General features: G+C 37.9%; 1 protein-coding gene across 1 annotated transcript in view; it reads right to left on the reverse strand.

Moving 5' to 3' along the window:
- Positions 1–19,974, reverse strand: part of Emb (embigin) — a 69,945-nt gene that overhangs the window by 23,675 nt on the left and 26,296 nt on the right. Inside the window, exons 4-5 of the mRNA XM_087189224.1 lie at positions 2,774–2,957; positions 2,463–2,551 (exon numbers count right to left, since the gene is read on the reverse strand). Of these exons, the coding sequence (XP_087045350.1) occupies positions 2,463–2,551; positions 2,774–2,957 (273 nt within the window). The remainder of the gene's footprint in view (positions 1–2,462; positions 2,552–2,773; positions 2,958–19,974) is intronic.

Raw genomic sequence — 19,974 nt, forward strand, 5'->3', positions numbered from 1 at the left:
TAAAAAGATCAGACCTCCCAAATTTAAAGACCCAATCCAAAAATGGGCATCTGAAATGAACAGACATTTCTCAGACAAAGAAGTAGAAATAGCAAATAAATACATGAAAAAATGTTCAACATCACTGGTCATTCTAGAGATGCAAATGAAAACAACACTGAGATTCCACTTCACTCCAGAAAGAATGGCTGCTGTCATGAAATCAACCAATAACAAATGCTGGCGGGGCTGTGGGGAAAGAGGAACCCTGCTCCACTGCTGGTGGGAGTGTAGACTGGTGTAAGCACTGTGGAAATCAGTGTGGAGATACCTCAAAGAACTAGGACTGGAAGTCCCATTTGATCCCGCTATTCCACTGCTGGGGATATTCCCCAAAGATTTAAAAGAATCATACCACAGTGATATATGTGCACCCATGTTCATAGCAGCACAATTTGTAATAGCTAGAACTTGGAAACAGCCCAAATGCCCATCAACTGGAGACTGGATAAAGAAAATGTGGTTTTTTTATAAAATGGAGTACTACTCAGCCATAAAAAATGAGAAATTAGAAACATTTATAGCTAAGTGGATGCACATTGAGTCCATACTCTTAAGTGAAATAAATAGGACACACATGTGTAAATACCAAATAGTTTCTCTGGTGTGAGAAACTGAAAGTGTAAATAAAGACTAAATGAATAATAGGTAATGTGAAATAAGAAGAAAAGGGGCAAAGGGGAATGAAGTGGGACGGCTAGGGGAAAGGATAGAAGGAAATGGGATTAATATGAGAAAATGGAAAAATAGGAACAAAATCTTTGTAAATAGGGAAGGGTGGAGGGCGTGAAGGGAGGGCTAGGAATGGGGAAAAAATAAGAACCAAGATGCATTATATAAAGGTACAATTCCCAATGAGAAATGTAATTGTGTTGTATAACTACAATGTACCAAAAAAATAATTTAATACAAAAAGAAAAAAAATAGCTGAGGTACCAAGAGGCCCTCTATAAATACTTGGCATTAAATTGACTATAATGTTGAAAAGTAAAATGCTTCTGATAATCTGACATCAGAGGTAAAAATGGTCACTTCATATAATTTAAGGTGAGTGTTAATAAGAAATGTAGTGCCTGCCTGGCAAGCACAAGGTTTTGAGTTTTATTCCCGGTACCAGGAAAAAAATGAAAAATAAAATTTTTTAAATAAATAAAAATAAATGTAATATAGTTAATACTTAAGCTTTGACTAAGCATGACTGTTACATAGTATTTCCAGAGAGCAATGCAATCTAGAAGACAGAGAACAACAAAAAACACGTTGTAAACATGTTTTTAAAAACTTAATAGAATAGGGGGGCCGGGGATTTAGCTCAGCGGTTTCGCTGCCTGCTGCACAAAGCACAAGGACCCGAATTCGATCCCTGGTACCTAAAAAGAAAAAAACTTAATAGAATAAATTTAAAAAGAAAACATTTTGTACTTATGTAGTGTCGTGTTTTAAGCTAAATATTTTGGCAAGAGTCAAAAAATGTTTAAGAAATGTAAAAGGTGATAAAGTAAAAGATATAGTAAACTAAGCTTGATTTATTGTTGAAGAAAAATATTTTATGACCTTAGCTTGGCCTAAGTGTACAGTGTCTACAAATTTACAGTAGTGTCCTAGCTTGCACATTCACTAACCACTCACCGGCTCACCTGGGCCAGGCAACCTGCAGTCCTGCAAACTCCATTCGTGGTAAGGCCCAACACAAGTTAACTTTTTATCTTTTACACCATGTATTTACTGTACCTTTTCTATGTTTAGATAGACAAATATTTACCACTGTTATAATCATCTACATACAGTATTGAGTACAGTATCAGATCATGCCAGTTTCTAGCCTAGAAGTACTAGGCTGTGCCATATTTCTGTAGGCTAAATTATCCAGATTAATTTAAATATATGAAATCATCTAATGAGGCAATTTCTCAGATCACATGCCTACTGTTAAAGGATGCGTGACTGTATTTTAAATATCCACACTTGATGACACAAAGTGTGGATAAGTCTTTGTGCATTTCCATATTATTCTTAAATTTTACAAATCCCTAAAATGCCAAGTCCTGGAACCAATGATCTAGAATACCAAACCATACTCTCCGAGTCTAGGAACACAGTAACTCAGAAATCTGGAGGATGACTCTAAACACTTTGAATTTAGAGGGCTAAATTAATAAATTTAAAAGACTGATACAATTTATGACTAGGTGGCAGGCTGACCTTTTGAATTAAATTCTACGTTTTAAAGTGGGAGATTAAGCAGGACGGGAGGAGACAGGGGAATGCATATCATGTGCAGTGTCACCTCATATGATCCCATGGAAATCATACAATTTTTTTCACCTTTATTACGTTTATTATAGTAGTAATTTTTAAACCAAGGGATTTAAAAATCTAAGAACATAATTCAAGTTATTATTCTGCAAGTTATTAATACTGACCTTTGATATTAAATGTTCCCCTTTGTTCCTTTCCTTCTTCAAGGAGACAAGAATAGCTTCCCATTTGTTTGCTGTTAATGATGGTGATCCTAAAGATAATTCAAGTTATTAATACAGCCTTAGTTCTCAAAAACACTCCTTAATGAACACTTAGCCATAATCAAACTTTTAAAATAATTCTGTAAACAATGCAAATTAAAATACTAGCATAACATTTAAGTGGCTACAAGGAAAGAATGCTCAGTCAGTAAAAATATTTAGAATTCAACTATTTTCTGCTAGTACTATAGGTTAAAATCTCATCTACTCACGTGTACTCGGTATACAGAGTGTTTCCTGTTATAGTGAGAGAAAAATTCTTAAGTAGCTCATCATCCTTTTTCCAAGTCACGTTGACTGAATTCAAATCCCCTGAAGTTGTGTACTGGCAGGTGAGAGTGATAACAGAAGAACTTTCCAACGTGATATTTTTTTCTACTGGCATACTGGAATGTTCTATTAGTCACAAAAGGAAAAAAAAATGTGAAAGTTACATTTGGAGGAAAATACAATATATAAAAATTTTTAAATTTTCAACAGTGTTCTATCTATGGTTTCTTAATTTTCATTTGTTTAAAGAATCATTCTTCCAACAACATAGACCTGGTTACTTTTCTTCTTTCATAGGCACATCTGAAGAGAATAAAACCACAAAAGCCTACGGCTGTAATATTTATCACCTTAAAATCTCAATAGCAGCATATAAGGTAAAGGAGAGAAAGAATAGAAAAAGGTACTGAATATGCTCTGACAGTGTGGAAACAGTATAGTTGCAAAAACCATAACAGGGTAAGAATGGGATGGGTGCTTTAACTCTTTTCAGGAAATTCTGTGTGCCGCAGGGATTGGACTGATACACTATATTCTATCACTGGCTGCTGAAGAACCTGTAGAAGCCCGGGATTTAGTTCAGTGGTTCCACCGCCTGCCTCAAAACCTCAAGGTCCTGAGTTCCATCCCTGGTACCAAAAAAAGAACCTGTAGGAGCTGAATAAAGATACAGACATAGGATTTAGCTCAGTGGTTCCGCTGCCTGCCTCGCAAGCGCAAGGTCGCGAGTTTGATCCCTGGTACCAAAAAACAAACCAAAAAAAAGATACAGATATAGGGCCAGGGATTTAGCTCAGTGGTTTCACCACCTGCTGCACAAGCACAAGGACCTGAGTTCGAAGCCCAATACCAAAAAAAGATACAGATATAAAACAGAATTTACATAAGCCCTTTGTAGTTCTAAATAGTAATTCTAAATGTCATTATCAACTCATAATGTGTTATATCTTAAAAGAAAAAATATGTATGTAGATACTGAAGGGACCCAAAATATACCAATAACATATAAAAACTATTGTGCAGAGGGCTGGGAATTTAGCTCAGTGGCACAGAGCATGCCTCGAAAGCGCACAAGGCCCAGAGTTCGATCCCCAGTACCACCAAAAAAAACAATAATAATTGAGCAGAAGGTATTTGAGTTCTTGCAATCTCTTTTCTGACTAAACACTGAGCCTCTCTAAATCCCCTCCGCAGGAACAATGAGGGAAGATTAACTGAGCACAGGAGAAGTCTCCACACCACACCTGAACAAACGCTGTCACAAGTGTTCTACTCCCAAGCTGTTTTCCTAAAGGCTGGTTTATCTTCCCAAGAAGTCTTTTGTTTTTCTCTAAGAGATCCCCCTTCTCCCCCACCCCGCTCCTATTCAAATAGTACACAGGTAAGCCTGGAGCACAGAGTGTTAAGCAAAATTGCAAGACCTGGAATTTAAGTACTGCATATTCCCACTTACATGTGGGAACTATAAAAAGCTCATCTCATAAAAGTAGAAGGTAGAAAAGAAGGATGGGAGAGGGAAGATGAGAGAGGATGCTTAACAGGTACAGGGTCACAGGTGGGTAGAAAGAATAAGGGGTAATGTTCTACAGCACAGCGGGGTAAATGTGGTTGACGACAATTAACTGTATGTTTCAAAATAGCGGGTACAGAGGATTTTGAATGTTTCCAACACAAAAAGATGATAAAAGTCTGAGGTGGCAGATATGCAAATACCCTGATTTGATCATTACGCCTTGTGCACAAGCTGTACGCAAGTACTGAGATGTCACACTGTACATCATAAATACATAGCTATTATTATGGATCAATTAAAAATTCAGAGTTGGGCCAGGGATTTAGCTCAGTGGTTTCAATGCCTGCTGCACAAGACCAAGGACCCAAGTTCGATCCCCGGTACCAAAAACGAAAGAAAAGAAAAGAAAAGAAAAGAAAAAGAAAAAAATTCAAGGTTGGGACATACCCCAGTAGAATAGCAGTTGTCTAGGATGTGTGAGGCCCTGGTTCTGATCCTTAAAAAGGAAAGTAAGAGAAAAATCACAAAATATTTTTAAGATAGTATATAAGCCCCGAAGTTTAACAGCCACTTTCAGTCATATTTTTTCATATGAACTACTATATATATCTATAGATAGATAGATAGATAGATAGATAGATAGACAGACAGACAGATAGATAGAGGACTAAACCTGTCTTATTTTCTGGCTAATCTGTCTTTTGTTGGTTTAATTTGTGGAAACTAAGAGGGCCGAGTAAAAGCATTTCCACCCCAACAGTTTGGCAAGGAGGACGGGGGTGGCTGAGACGTCTCTCTGCTCCACATAACCCAGGGCCTGCAGTTGAGATCTCAGGATTCTGAGCAAGCCAGCAAAGTAAGCTTTATTGACCAAGTCAGTCACCCAGGTTTCAGCCAGGTGTCCAGTTCAGCAAGGCACTCTCTGTCTTTTCTTTCTTCTGTTTTAATCCTCACCCCCCCAAGACTGACTGTTAAGACCACACACACACACATATATGCATGCACATATCCCCCACTTATGGGAGACGTATGGTGCCAGCTTTAATTCTGACCTGTGGTTTAAATAAGAGAGAATGACCAGGCATATACCTGGCTAACCAAATAGTAGAGGAAGAAAACTTTCTCTTTATAGAATTCCAGCAAATAAATAAAAAATTATATACAGAATAAATGTAATATGATGTCACAATACCTAGTGAATCATGGATCTGTGTATTTTGTTTCAAACCCTGCAGGCACCCCAAGATGTGCATAGATGCACCTGGAGGAAGGACACCCTGCCATCTCTGGAAGTGATCTTATTTTTTTAAAAAAGGGAAGGGGCAGGGTCATGAAACTAAGACTGAGTCCCAGTTTATAGGACATAAAGAGGATAGAGGAATATGTTTTAAATCCTATCCCAAGAATAATCAACAAAATCTACATTGTTGGAAAATAATAAGATAAGTGCTTTTTTCAACAGATAAATTTAAAAAGAGTCTACACCACATTTCAGAAACCTGAACAAGATATTTTTTAAAAGTCTATTTTTTTGGCAGGGGATTTAGCTCAGTGGTTCCGTCACCTGCCTCAAAAGCTCAAGGTCCCGAGTTCAATCCCTGGTACCCAAAATAAGTCTTTTTCTTTTATTTCTTTTGTTAGGTTGATTCCTAGGTATTTCAGTTTTTTGGATGCTATTGTGAAAGGAATTGTTGCCCCATTTCTCTCTCAGTGAGTCTGTTGTTCGTGTAGAGGAAAGCTATTAATTTTTGTGTGTTGACCTTGTATCCAGCTATTTTACTGAATTTGGTTATTAAGTTTAGAAGATTTTTGGTGGAGTTCTTGGGGTCTTCTATATAACGTATCATGTCATCTGCAAATAATGACAATTTGACTTCTTCATTTCCTTTTTTTTTTTTTTTTTGGTACAGGGGATCGCACTCAGGTCCTTGCACTTACACTTACAAGGCAGGTAGCACTTCATTTCCTATCTTTATTCCTTTTATTTCTTTCTCTTGTCTAATTGTTGTGGCTAATGTTTCAAAACTATATTGAAAAAAAAACTATACTGAACAGGAGTGGTGATAATGGACATTCTCCTTGTCTTATTCCTGATTTTAGTGTGAAGGATTTCAGTTTTTGATCATTTAGTATGATATTGGGCTGGGAATTTAGCTCAGTGGTTCTGCCGCCTGCCTCACAAGCAAAAGGACCCAAGTTCAATCCCCGGTATTGGGGGCGGGGAGTGGGCGGGAGAAATAGTATGATATTGGCTGTTGGTTTTTCACAGATGGCTTTTATCAGATTGAGGCAAACCTATATCTCTCACCATGCACTAAACTAAAATCAAAATGGATTAAAGATCTAAATATTAAGACAGAAACGTTGGAACAGAGGTTATGTAGAACTCTTGAAGATTTTATGAACAAAACCTCAGTTGCCTGTGAACTAGCACAAACAATCAACAAGTGGAATCTTTTCTTACTAAAAAGCTTCTGCACAGCAAGAGAAACCACCTACAGTATGAAGAGACAACCCACAATGTGGGAAAAAATTCTCACCAGCTGTTCCTCAGACAAAGGTCTACTATCTAGAATCGATAAAGAACTTAAAAAATCAGACCTCCCAAATTTAAAGATCCAATCCAAAAATGGGCATCTGAAATGAACAGACATTTCTCAGACATAGAAGTAGAAATAGTAAATAAACATATGAAAAAATGTTCAACATCACTGGTCATTCAAGAGATGCAAATGAAAACAACACTGAGATTCCTCCTCACCCCAGAAAGAATGGCTGCTATCATAAAATCAACCAATAACAAATGCTGGTGGGGCTGTGGAGAAATAGAAACACTGCTCCACTGCTGGTGGGAGTGTAGACTGGTGCAACCACTGTGGAAATCAGTATGGAGATACCTCAAAGAGCTAGGACTGAAAGTCCCATTTGACCCAGCTCTTCCCCTGCTGGGGATCTTCCCCAAAGAATTAAAAGGATCATACCACAGTGACATATGGGCACCCATGTTCATAGCAGCACAATTTTTAATAGCTAAAACTTGGAAGCAGCCCAATTTCCCATCAACTGGAGACTGGATCAAGAAAATGTGGGCTTTTTTTATAAAATGGAGTACTACTCAGCCATAAAAAATGAAAAATTAGACATTTATAGCTAAATGGATGCACATTGAGGCGATATTCTTAAGTGAAATAAATAGGACACACATGTGTAAATACCAAATAGTTTCTCTAGTGTGAGAAACTGAAAGTGTAAATAAGGACTGAAAGGTATAATAGATACTGTGAAATAGGAAGAAAAGGGGCAAAGGGGAAGGGGAAATGGGAGGGGTAGGGGAAAGGAAAGAAGGGAATGGAATTAATATGAGAAAATGAAAAAATGGAAACAAAGTCTTTGTAAATAGGGAGGGATGGAGGGGTTGGACGGCAGGGGAAGGGGGAAAAAATAAGAACCAAGAGAGATTATGTAAAGGTGCACATTTCCATTGATGAATGTCATCATATTGTATACCTAAAATGTACCAATAAAATTAAAAAAATTTAAAAATACTCCTAAATTCTTCCTTTTGTCCTCAAATTTATTCTTCAGTTTTAGGAAACCACTCAGATTTATACAAAATTAATTCTTTCATAAACTGATTCAATTTCCTTCCCACAACATCACATTTGTCCAGTTCTCTCCAATCTTCCTGACTCCAGCCAGTAGTCCCAGCACTTAGTATTGTAGATTGGTTAAATTAATCAGATATCGAGGGGTCCAGGGATTTAGCTCAGTGGTTTCGCCGCCTGCTGCACAAGCACAAGGACCTGAGTTTGATCCTGGGTACCAAAAAAAAAAAATTTAATCAGATATCTTGTAGACAGGACTGCCCTCAAGGAGCCAACACAGAAAGGAGCCAACATAGAAAACAAGGCATATTTACTGGTTAACATTATAAAAAGGAAAAGAGGTACTTCTTCCCCTAGAGAGAGATTGCAGTGGTTTGATATTCTAAATGGGAAATTCCTTGTATGTGACTTGTTTTCCCATTTGATCCCCATTTAATCAATATTACCTGGGTGACTGTACTTGTAATCTTATTAGTTGGCCATGGTTTTGTCCCACCTCATGCCCACCTTGTAAATTTCCATTGGGTTTGACAGTTTTGTCCCACTTTGTACTTACCTCACCTCATGGCTTTGCTGTATAAAACATCTTTGAAAAATGGCGTGGATAAGCAACTTACTTTCCGGTCCCCCTTCTGTCTCTTTTAGACAGAAGTTATCTTGCTCCCAATAAATTTTCCTCCTAACTTCTGTTGTTCCTAGAATTCATTCTTCAATTTTAGAGAACACGAACTAGCGTTTTGGATATCTAGTAGGTTTGGGAGATACATCTATTACCCCTGTATCATTGGGAGGCTGAGGCAGGAGGGCTGCTGTCAGTTCAAGGCCAGCCTGGGAGCTACACAGTGAATTCAAGATCACCCGGTCTCATATAAGAGACAATGAAAAAATGAAAACAAACTCTTTGTAAATAGGGAGGGGGGGAGGGGTTGACGGGAGGGCAGGGGAATGGGGAAAAAATAAGAATCAAGATATATTATGTAAAGGTACAAATCTCCAATGATGAATGTCATTATATTGTACACCTAAAATGTACCACTAAAATTAATTTTTAAAAATCAAACAAAGAAAAAAAAATCAGCTGGTCTCAAAAAACTAAAAAAAAAAAAAAAAAAAAAAAAAAAGCAAAGCACTAAAGAGGTAGGAAGGTGTGGCTAACACTAGCTGGGAAAGAAGCCCCCACCCGTTGATCCCAGGGCACTGGGGAGAACAGTTCTCAAAGCCCTGAACGTGAACTTCTCCCAAGAGCTCTAGCAGGCTTTTGATAGGATGGCTTGGACGTGACAGCAGTCAGTGTGAGAAACATATGAAAAAGACAGTCGCCATTAATTAAAGCACGGCTATCACGTCTCTTCACAATAGTCTACCCCCCTGCTGGAGCAGGTATATTTTTCGTACTTTTACTCTTGGCCCAAACTGCACTCTTTGTTTTCTACTTTTAATAAACGTGAAACTTTGCCAGCATTTACTCTTGCTTCAAACAATTCTTTGGGACAGAAAGAACCTAGAAATCATCTGTAGAAGGAGACACCAGCACTCAAAAACTGGTATTAGTAATGATGGTACTAGCAACACTAGTAATGATAGTAATTGCTCAATAAATGCACACATGCTTCTCACCATTCTCTCCACTGGGGAATACACGGTAATAATATCTGCCATGAAAGGTGCTAAAGTCACAGACTGGTCTAAGGGTCACCAGGGCTGAAACAAGGAACTTAATCCACCCTTTAACATAAGGATGCAGGTTCGCTGACTCCTGCCACAGAAAAAAGAATTTTCAGGACACCTCAGTAAAAGAGGCATGAGAAGGATTTATTAGCAGTAGCTATCAGATGCACTCTGGAGTGGCAGAGAAAGGAGGCACCATACAGCTGGGGCTCTTTGATGTGTTTCAGGAGGTAGAAATCTGTGGACTTTGGTAATCTAGTCTTACTTAGACTTAGTGGGTAATCGAGGATGGCCCACTCCTAGTGAGACAATTAATGGTCTATTCCTATGGGAAATGCCAAAAGAGCGGGCCCCTCAGGGGTTAAAGAGGACCACTTGCAGGCAAAAGGGAAAGGGCAAACCGGTTTTCAGCTGAAAGGGAGTTAGTTGCCCAGATTTTCTGTCTTAAAAGAAGGAAAAAAAGCAAATAAACCGTGGTTGTGTTCTGAAGCTGCCGTCTTTCTTTAAAGTACAATTTTTAAAATCTTGACTTCATGTCTCTTTTCTACCTAGTTTTACCTCCTCCACCCTATGCTACCAATAGTTAAATTTTTTAAATTTTTCTTCACAGTTTTTTGTTTTGTTTTTTGTTGTTTGATCTCACTACATAGTTCAGGCTGACCTTGAACTCACTATGCAGCCCCAGGTGGGCTCACAGTCTCGGTCTCACAGATGTCACCTTCCTCCCTCAGCCTCCCAAGTGCTGGGATTACAGGCCTGTGCCATCCTTCACAACAGTTCTGAGGTGCCTATTACTGTTTTCATCCTTCCCTTATAGATGAGGCAAAAACATGCTATCATACACAGTGGTAACACATCAAGACATTCAAATTTAGATGTGGCTAGGGCCAGGGATGGCACCTGCCTTGCAAGTGCAAGGTCCTGAGTTCGATCCCCAGTACCACACACACACAAAAAAAATTACATGTGGCTAAAATGCAGACTCTTCTAATCAATATATACCCAATGTTCAAACATATGAAATTCTCATGATAATGGAATTAACTTTGCCTTCGAAGTGTTCAACCAGTACTTTACAGGAAGGAAAATAAAAACAGAAGAGGTACTATAGCAATGAATTATAAAAATACAAACACGGGCCAGGGATTTAGCTCAGTGGTTCCGGTGCCTGCCTCACAAGCGCAAGGACCTGAGTTCGATCCCTGGTACCAAAAAAAAAAATACAAACACTACAACAGTTCAATCATATAATCAATACAGTCAAAATTTTACGTTTTCAGATACAAGTTCTTTAACATTATTTAAACTGAGACACAACCTGTTAGTGGCCAGCCACCCCCAGAACCTGTTATTTCATCATCTGCTATAATATTTCTACAGCTTGCTTTCCTGCCAGCAACTCACAGCATTGTAAATTCACATTAAAATATTTTGTGGTTAGCCAACAAATTAAACGTGAGCTCAATGAACAATGTTTCCGCTTCCTTAATGCTGCCCAACTGTAACGAATTTCTACTGTTTTAAATTTTTACCACAACATCCACGATATCTATATTTCTAAGAAATTTGTTTTTGAAATATATTGTAAAAAAAAAATCTTAAAACCATGTAGTAATTTTTATCTGTCTAAATACTGTTATTTTCATAACTTAAAATTTTTAAGTTCTAACATGGACCTCTGAACAATTTGCAATTTTAAGAGAAAAGATGGTTAGACCTTCTTGGTTCTACTGAGCACCCTATGGTCTTGAACCGTATTACCGGAAATAAAAGTCTACTACTTTGTTCTTTGATAAAAAGGCAAGGAAACGGAAAAGGCCAATTTAATTTTCAGCACTGAATAGGGTTTTCAGAGCCTAGACTCTTACTAAAAAGAGATAAGGCCACTGCAACATAAAGAACTGACAAATAGGACACAGGATACCAAATCAGCATTAAAAAATATATATTGTAGCTTTTGTGTACACCAATAATGAACTAGCTGAAAACTAGGAAAATAATTCCATCCATAGCAGCTTCAAAAAACAAAAAAAAAAACCTTAAAGATCAACCTAACTAAGGAGGTGGAAGACTGGTACAATGAAAATTAGAGAAGGCCGGGGATTCAGCTCAGTGGTGCCACTGCCTCCTCACAAACGCAAGGTCCCGAGTTCGATCCTCAGTACCAAAAACAAAAAAAAAAAGAAAAGAAAATTATAGAACACTGAGGAAAGAAACTGAAGACACCAGAAAGATCTCTGAAGAATTCATACTGCTACAATGACCATACTACCAAAAGCATTCCAGATTTAACGCAAACCCCATGAAAATTACAATAACATCCATCACAGAACTAGAAAAAAAATCCTGAAATGCATGTGGAAAACCAAAAGAAGTGGAATAGGCAATAGAATCCTAAGCAAAAAGGGCAAGACTGCAGTAGCACCACACCTGCATGGCAAGTGCAAGGTCATGAGTTCGATTCTCAGTTCCGCAAAAAAAAAAGAGCAAGACTGAAGCCCAAAACTCATTTCAAATTATACTACAAAGCAAGCCATAGTAGTACAACATCATGGTACTGGCACAAAATATTTATGTACAGCAATGAAATAAAGGATATAGAAACAAACCGACACAACTACTGCCATCTGAGTTTTGACAAAGATGCCAAAAACACAACTGGACACAAGACAGCCTCTAACATTTGTGCTGAGAAAACTGGTTATCTGCATGTAGAAGATTGAAATTAGATCCCTGTCTCATCCTGCACAAAAATCAACAATTTTAGTCAAGGCACCGATGTTTGATGTTAAAAGTCCAGGGTCAACCGAACTTGGTTTTCAGCCTTCTCATCAATTCTGCTATCCAAAATCCATTTAATAAATTATTTTCTGCTTGTGTGCTTAAGATCATGAACCTGTCTCATACACACCTATCAACATTTACAACGGAAATTTCAACTGATCCTCTCTTCCACTTAATGATTCCATAGCATTTATATCATTTGATGCTTACAGACATCTAGAACTTAGGATAATGCTTGGTTCTCAGAATGAACTCTGAAAGCTGACAATTATAACACCAGTTGAGGCCACCTGCAAGACAATGGCTGAGGTTATGGGACAGCAAATTGAGCATTAGCTGCTGTACTCCAGGACACAGAACAGCCCACCCCGGCCCAGTATATTCCAGTCCACAGCCAGTCCTCCTCCACTGTACTTGGAGCTGTCCATCACATTTTACTATTTTTCCCTGTCCCCTTTGCATTTATAAGTCAAGAGCATCTCAGGACATGGTATCTCCAATTTTTTATCTAACTTCAGCTTTCTCTACCATGATTTCGTCACTCTTATTTTCTTCTACTTATTTTGAATCATTTTGCATTCCTTCCCTTTAATACAATGGAAAAGTACAGCAAAGGAAAATGTCATATCAGTAGACTCCCCGATGAATTATTTAAATTTTGAAACGGGGGGCTGGGGATTTAGCTCAGTGGTTTCACTGCCTGCTGGACAAGTGCAAGGACCCGAGTTCAATCCCCAGTACCAAAAACAAACAAACAAATAAATAAATAAATAAATTTTGAAATGGGTTATTCTACTGGCTTTTTAAATTATTTTCACAGCAAAACTATTTTAGAAATAAGTCAAGGGAAACAAGCAGAACTCAAAAAAAAAAAAAAACCAACTCCACATACACATACTATATAAAAATGACAGACTTGTGGCTGCAAAGAGTGAAGATTAGAAAGCATTCAAGATTGGATGCTTCCCCCCTTCATCTTCCTTCCCCACTGTGTATTCATCACATGGAACAAAGGATTTTAAAAGAACTGAATTTCGTCAAAAAAGCCTTGAGGGCTGGAGATTTAGCTCAGTCATGCGGCGCCCGCCTGAAAAGCTCAAGGTCCTAAGTTTGATCCCCAGTACCCAAAAAACAAAACAAAAAAAGAAGCCCTCAGACCCACCAAATCAAGAGGAGCTCGTAAATGCCTAATGTAAACTGAAAGCGTGACACATTACTTTGGTAATGAAATTCTCCAAACCGCAGGCATGGAAAGGTCTCTGCTGTACATTTAGGCCTATGGCAATGGTTTATGTCTCACGCATCGACAACTTCAGAAATACTAAAAATGCAGATGCCCAGGCCTCTTCCCCAAGATTTTGATTCACCTGGTCTAGGAATACACATTTTAGCACACACACAAATGCCTGCTTCTCAGACAGGGCTCTGCTGTTACCTTTTTCTAACTTTGCTCTCCCACAGCTACTCTTATCATGCAAGCTTTATTTACTTGCATTTATTTACAGCTCTTGACACTGTCTGGCAGTTATCTTTTTAATTTGTTTACTTATGTATTCATTGCCTCTTTCCACTATAACACAAGCAGTAAAATATTTGAGAAAAGGCAACAGAAAGATACCCGCCCTGTTCACCATGGCAATCCAAGCTTTCAATAATTTTTGCTGAACCAATTTGAATAATACAAGTGGCCCGAGGATGTAGTATATAAAATACTGAGTCATTTCTCTAGGCAGATAAGGTACCTTGCCTTAGACTGTAGTTTCAGGCTTATTAAAACTTTGCCTCAGCAAACATATAAGGAATTTTAGACAGGAAGTATACAAGGAGATTGCAGGCAATATATAAGAAGTTCTCTCACACAGTTGATTTATTCATGAGCCAAAACAAATTTCTTCACTGTTATTATATGCCATCTATGGTAGAGGTGAATTAAAACTTGTTCTTGCTAGCAGAGAAGACAAATTCAAACATAAAGACAATTAAGATGAACTGTAGTAGAGGGCCAGGGATTTAGCTCAGTGGTTCCGGTGCCTGCCTCAAAAGCACAAGGTCCTGAGTTCGCTCCACGGTACCAAAAAAAAAAAAAGATGAACTGTAGTAGATGTTCTAAATTAAATGAGATCTAAATCACAAGTGGCAATATAACATTGGAAAAACATTTAGTTCTCCGAAAAACTAATCTACAGATTCAGTGAAGAATCAACTGAAATCCAAAAGGTACTTTTTAGGGAACTTTATTTTAAAATACCTAAATGAGGGTCGAGGTTTTAGCTCAGTGGTGCGGCTGCCTGCCTCACAAGCGCAAGGTCTGGAGTTCGATCCCTGGCACCAAAAAACAAAAACAAAAAAAATCTAAAAGAAAAAGCAAAAGTTCAAGCAATATAAAAATTGGGATTCTTTTAATCAAAGATACAAGAATATTAACATTAATAATAAACATGAAGAAATTAATGGAATAAAATAGGCAGAATTTTTCAAATTGCAAGCTAAAAATCACCTGGTGAAGAAATCAATTTAGTAGTTTTGCTGAGTTAAAAGAGAAGAGAAATTATCAAAGTTTAACACATCCATTAGGGGTGGATTCTGTTTGATGAACACCTTGCTTCATGTATGTGAATCAGGTAAAATATGCAAGGTAAAATATATTTCTTACTTTGGGTAGCACCTTAAAAAGCTTGAAGACATTGAAACAGAAACAGAGTAACACGGAAATTGGGAGTAAGATTAGGGTGATATTTAGAAGTCACAAGAAAAAATGAGAACTGTTCAGTTTAAGACTATAATATTAATATCTGTATAAAATAATAAGTTAGTTACCTAACATACAGAACTGTATTCCAGATGGATTAAAAAGTGAAGGATGAAAACAATGAGAAAACAAAGTATGAAACTTCTTCACAAAAAAAATCATCTAAAAGTTTAAAGGCAAATGGGAGGCCAGGTATGGTGGTACATGCCCATAATCCCAGCACTTGGGAGGCTGAGGCAGGATGTCTGCAGCATGGGGCCAGCCTGAGCTACAAAGGGCCTCACTCAAATGGCCTTAACTCCAAAAAAAAAAGAGAAAATATTTGCAACTTTTATAAAAAGTTAGATAAAATCAGTATACAAATAGAAAAATTGGTAAACAGTATTAACAGATACTACATAAATACATACGGAAGCAAAAGTATGACTAAACTCCAAAATGTAAATCAAAACAACAATAGTAAAGCTTTTCACTTGCCAGAAAAGATCAAAAGTCCTGTAATATCAAGTGCTATTTCATATTTAGGGAAGGTTGTGCTCGGATACGTGGATGGGGAAGGAGCAAGCCACCGAGTTCTTTTGGAGGAGAACTTCAGAGTATCTATTAAAATAAAAATGCATGTAATTCCTGACTAAGTAATTCCACTTCATGATGTTTACTCTAGAGAAACACTCAAAATTATGCCCAGAGAGTTATATGTAGGGTGCTCATTTCTACATGGTTTATGTAAGTTAGAAAACAATATAGAAACAAACTCATTAAAAAAAAAGTCTAAGTAAACTGCTATTTTTACACTGTATATTAAAAATAAAAGAAACAAGTTAGATTCATATGTAATATGGATAGATTCCCAAGGACTGATGTTGAAAGATAAAAAGCAACTTTCAGAACAACACAGAGGGGCTTATACCACTAATATTAAAAAATATATGGGCCGGGGATGTAGCTCAGTGGTTCGGCCGCCTGCCTCACATACTCAAGGACCGGAGTTCGAGCCCGGTACCAAAACAAAAAAACAAAACAACATAGAAATGAACAATGCATAAGATTTAAATGAGGCACCATTCTGAGTACCACAATGAAATCTTGCCATCAAACCACTCTGCCAGTCCAGAGACATGATCCATTCTTTTGTCCAGCATGTCCACTCTGTGTTCACTACTTGCCTGTTAAGCACTTGGCAGCTGTCTTAGTTATGACATTAACTGTCCCAGTACATCTAACCGATTATGCTCAAGTAACTTTATTTTACATAATAATGGCCCCAAAGACCAAGAGTAGCAATTCTGGCAACTCAGGTAAGCCACGAAAAACCACAAAATGCTTTATCATCTCACATTATCACAAGGAGGGTGAGTACAATACAGCAAGCTATTTTGAGCCAAATTTTTTTTTTTTTTTGGTACTGGGGATCAAACTGAGGATCCTGCACTCTCGAGGCAGGCAAGGTGCCACTGAGCTAAATCCCAGCTCTCTACAATGGTACACATTTATAGTCCTACCTATTTGGGCAGCTGAAGCAAGAGGACCATATATTTGAGGCAGACTGGACAACTTGGCAAGACCGTTTCATAATAAAATAAAAAAGGGCTGAAATGTAACTCAGTGGCAGAGAATTTGCCTAACATGAACAAGGCCTTGGAGTCTGATCCCTAGCAAGGAAAAAAAGATACTTTGAAAGACCACACTCATACAGTTATTACAGTATATTGTTTTCCTATTTTTAGTCATTGTTATTAATCTCTTACTATGCCTAATTTATAAATTAAAACTTTATCATTGGTACTCATATATATTCATAGCAAAAAAAAAAGTGCAGTCATCCCTCAGTATCTGTGAGGGATTTGGTTCTAGGACCCCCTGTGGAAACCAAAAACTATAGATGCACAAATAGCACATAACCTACACACAGCTGCATTCTTTAAGTCGCCTCTAGATCACTTATCATACCTAATGTTAATTCTGTGTTAACAGTTATTATACTATATTGTTTAGGGAATAATGACAAGAATAAAATACCATATAGGTTCTGCAGGGTTTTTTCTTTAATATTTTTAACCTACAACTGTTTGATTCAAAACCCATGGACATAGACTGACCATATATATAGGGTTCAGCATGACCTGTTGTTTGGGGCATCTACTAGGGGCCTTGAAACATCCCCCACTGATGGGGGGGGCTACCATGTATATAGTTCTTTTTTCAATAAATCTTCTATTTGTAAATTATATACAGAATACACTTTATGTTATAATAAGATGGGGAAGAAAGAAGAGCTATCACCCTCCAACCAGTGCTGTTCACGTTCCTGCTGGAGATGACCATCTTTCTCTGAATATAGTATACAATTCAGCTTGGATTTCCTAAGTTGGAAAGGAGAATTTCCTAAAGCTAAACCAAAAATGTTCCTGTACTGTCACTACTTGGCTTATTTCCAAATGTTTTTGAACCCTGCTAACTCAAAATCTTTAAGAAATTTCTGATAGAATTTCATAATGAAATTCTATAATTTTATAATGAAAAACAAAGTATAACTACCAAGAACAATGAGTTTAAGTATTTTGCCAGGGATTTAGCTCAGTGGTTTCACCATCTGCTGCACAAGCTCAAGGACCCGAGTTCGATCCCTGGTATCAAAAAAACAAAAAAAAAAAAAGTAAGTTTAAGTATTTCAACCTCAAGAAATAGTGGAATGGCTACATAAACTATGAATAATCTGAAATGTTTGGAGTTTATTCTTTTATTTTGGTTAACCTAACAGTAAAAAAACCATATAACGGGCCGAGGATTTAGCTCAGTGGTTCCGCTGCCTGCCTTGCAAGCGCAAGGTCCCCAGTACAAAAAAAAAAAAAAAAAGCCATATAACTATCAAAACTGGCCTTAATCTAAAGGTCACTGTGGAAAATGCACCTCTGATAACTATCAAATGAGACCTACTTAGTGAAAAATTATCAAGTGCATAAAACTTACTAATGGCTTTATACTGTACCAATAATAATAGTACCAATATTCTATAAAATAAAAGACTGAATAGAACTGCTTGGTTGTCAAATACTTTCAGCAAATGGACTTAAAAGAATGCTACAAATGTCATTACGTATGTGTAGTTAAAAACAATCTATATAGAATATGTATGGTAGTAAACCCTAAAAAATATTATATAGTTTTCAGGGATACACACACACACAAACAGCATGAGAAACAAACACTTTAAACTAAGGTTAGCACTGGAAAAGAGGAGACAGAGCAATACAGAAAAGATGGGTCGCAACGGGGCTTTGACTTCCCCTGTCAAGTTTTTGACTTTCTCTCCAGAAGTTCTAGTTGACTCTTTTTCAAACCTTTGTCTTGTTTATAGTATAATGTTCTTTTCTCATGTTTCTCATGTTCTGATTGTTTCTTTTGTGTCCCTACCTAGTATCTTTGTGATGGAAAGCTCTGGAACTTCTGATCATTGCTACCTGCTGCTTGGTGTGTCCCTTTCTCAGTGGGGACTGCACAGCCAGGTGGACACCGCGTCCACTCCATTCCTGTGGCAGCATCACCTGCCAGGGTCATCTGTGTGTTACGTCTCAGGCTGCAGCCTCCTGTGTAAGGCAAGTTAACTAAACCTCCTTGAGAGAAGGCTCTTGTCTTTCAGAAGAATCTTTGAGGATTTTTACAGGGTTCTCCCACATTTTTTTATTAGTTCCACTTTTTTTTGGTACCAGGGATTGAATTTAGGACCTTGAACTTGTGAGGCAGGCAGCTGCACCACTGACCTAAATCCCCGGTCCTAGTTTCACTTTTCATTAACAGATAATACCTAGAGTCTTTTAAGGCAAGCAAAGACAACAACTTGTCATCTCTTTATGCGGTCAGCTGATTCTTTTCCATCCTAAGTCAGACCTTCCACTGTTAGTGGCCTAAAAAGGATCAGCTTTCTGGAAGATTCCATTTCCTGCTCTGCTTGCAGATTCAAGGCTTTGTTTTTATAACTCTATGGCCTTAAGACTCAAGTACCTTGGCCACAGACACAAAGAACATCAGTTCACAGGTTTGATGCCCTTGTCAATGTCACGCAGTGGGAAAGATTTTTACTTTCTTGTGTACATAGCTATACATTTAAGAGGTTTACTATATTTTTACTATGCCTAGGTATGGCAGGAGGATTTTTAGACTCTGGGAATAATGTCTTAATATTTTTAAAATGAACTCAGTTTTACTTATAAAATTCAAGTTAATAAAAACAGTAAGTACATATCTGAGAAACAGTACTTCTCTATATGAGCCTTATTGAAGATGTGACTTTAGATTTCATTTAAAAAGACAGGGAGGATTTGAACACCAGCGGGAAGGGATGGGATTCTAACACACTGGGATTTGTTGTTCTTCTCCTGCCATATCCTGTGCCCAACAACACCAACTCTAACTTTCTGGTGAGATAATTTATTAAATGTTAATAACCCTGTGGTTATTAAATTCTCTCTTCCTAGGACGGATGGGAGACAGTTCAGGGGTGGCACAGTTTGGGATTCTGATATCCTCCCCAAGGTTCTCTTGCTGGAGGCTTGGTCCCAGGGTGGAGGTGGGGCCTAGTGAGAGCTCCTGAGGTGGCTGGGGCCCTGTGAGTTCTCTCCAGAGCAGAGCTTTTTTTGGTACCGGGGATCGAACTCAGGACCTTGTGCTTGCGAGGCAGGTGGTAGAACCACTGAGCTAAATCCCCGGCCCAGAGCAGAGCATTTTTAAAAGAGAGCTCCTGCCCCACCCAGTGCCCTCTGTGTCCTGGTCTGAGATGTGACCTGTCCTCCCACACGCACGCCCATCATCTGCCTCACAGCCTGG

The sequence above is a fragment of the Heterocephalus glaber genome, unplaced genomic scaffold, assembly GCF_053883595.1.
Source record: "Heterocephalus glaber isolate CG9 unplaced genomic scaffold, H.glaber_assembly_v1.0 deba00001538, whole genome shotgun sequence".
In the NCBI taxonomy this organism is placed as follows: domain Eukaryota; kingdom Metazoa; phylum Chordata; class Mammalia; order Rodentia; family Bathyergidae; genus Heterocephalus; species Heterocephalus glaber.